General features: G+C 49.0%; 1 protein-coding gene across 1 annotated transcript; it reads right to left on the bottom strand.

Annotated features, from left to right (window-relative positions):
- Window positions 1-281: 281 nt before the first annotated feature.
- On the bottom strand, window positions 282-1,222 carry LOC104511041 (olfactory receptor 1020-like). The gene is given in 2 exon segments (XM_010153492.1): window positions 282-1,066; window positions 1,069-1,222. Coding segments are annotated over 2 exon segments (939 nt in total).
- Window positions 1,223-1,445: the final 223 nt, after the last annotated feature.

Here is a 1,445-nt window from a genome sequence, read left to right as displayed (position 1 = left end):
ATACCTATTCTTAACTCCTCCAAAAAAAGAAAAATTTGACACTTCAAAAGTTCCTCCGCATAAGACCACCAAGGCATTTATTGTCATAGAAAAAACAAACCCAGGACATTTTGAACATTGTGTCTTCAACAATATTTCTCTCCAAAGACCTTTTACTTTCTTCCCCTCACCACCCCACAAGTGCCCTCAGCAGCGTACAGTTCTGAAGAGCCAGCTGGTACCCAGGGATTTCCAAGGAGCTAGAAGTGTCTTTTGCCTGTGTCGCCCAGGCAGCATGAGTTCTAGGTGCAAGCCAGGGCTTTCCTGAGAACTCTTCTGATGGCCTCCTTGACCTTCCTGTTCCGCAGGCTGTAGATGAGGGGATTGACCAAGGGTGTGAGGATGGTGTAGGAAAAGGAGAACACTCTGTTGAGCTGCCTCAGCGGGGCGGTTCTGGGCAGCATGTAGACAACAAAGAGGGTGCCATAGAAAATGGTGATGATGGTGAGGTGAGAGGAGCAAGTGGAGAAGGCCTTCTGCCTGCCTGTGCCGGATGGGATCCTCAGGATGGCAGCTACGATGCACATGTAGGAGGCCAGTGTGAACAGGAAGGGAAAAACTACATCCAACATGCCAAATATATAACAGACAATTCTGACTGCGCTGGTGTCACTGCAGGACAGCTCCAGCAATGGGGTAAAATCACAGAAGAAGTGATCAATCTCCTTGGGGCCACAGAACTGCAACTGGGATAAGAAGACTGTGACTACTACCACCAACAATGAACCCCAAAGCCAAGATGCAGCTGCCAGACATATAGAGACCTTCCAGGGCATGAGGCTTGCATAGAGCAAGGGCTGGCATATGGCCAAGTACCGATCTCAGGACATGGCTGCCAGCAGGTAACACTCAGTAGCCGCAAAGGAACCAAAGAAATAGAACTGAGCCATGCAGAGATGAGCAGAGATGGTGCTGTCCCCAGTCAGGAAGCTGACCAGTAACCATGGCAGGATGGTGGAGCTGTAGCAGGTCTCCAAGGAGGAGAGGTTGCCCAGGAAAAACTACATGGGGGTGTGCAGATGATGAGGACCAGCACAATGATGAGGACGTTCCCAGCCATGGTGACTGAGTAGATCATAAGCAAGAGGAGAAAAAGAAGGTTCTGGAGTGTGGGGGCATCACTTATTCCCAGCAGCACAAAATCCATGGATGATGTCCTGTTGCTCCATTGCCCTTCCTTCATGCAGTGTTGCTTGTCTTTTATTGCCTCCGGTGCCACAAAGAGGTACTACGAGAAAAAAGCACATTTCAGGGTTTAACTTCACCATTTGCTCAGAACAGAATAAAATACAGTATATCGGTGGGAAGGGACCTACAGTGATCATCTAGTCCCACTGCCGGACCACTTCAGGGCTGACCAAAAGGTGAAGCATATTGTTAAGGGCATTGGAGGAAAGCATTGATAT

Source organism: Eurypyga helias, unplaced genomic scaffold (genome assembly GCF_000690775.1).
Source record: "Eurypyga helias isolate BGI_N326 unplaced genomic scaffold, ASM69077v1 Scaffold9146, whole genome shotgun sequence".
NCBI lineage: Eukaryota > Metazoa > Chordata > Aves > Eurypygiformes > Eurypygidae > Eurypyga > Eurypyga helias.
The sequence above is the reverse complement of the archived record's forward strand: the minus strand, read 5'-3'. Positions and strand labels throughout refer to the sequence as shown.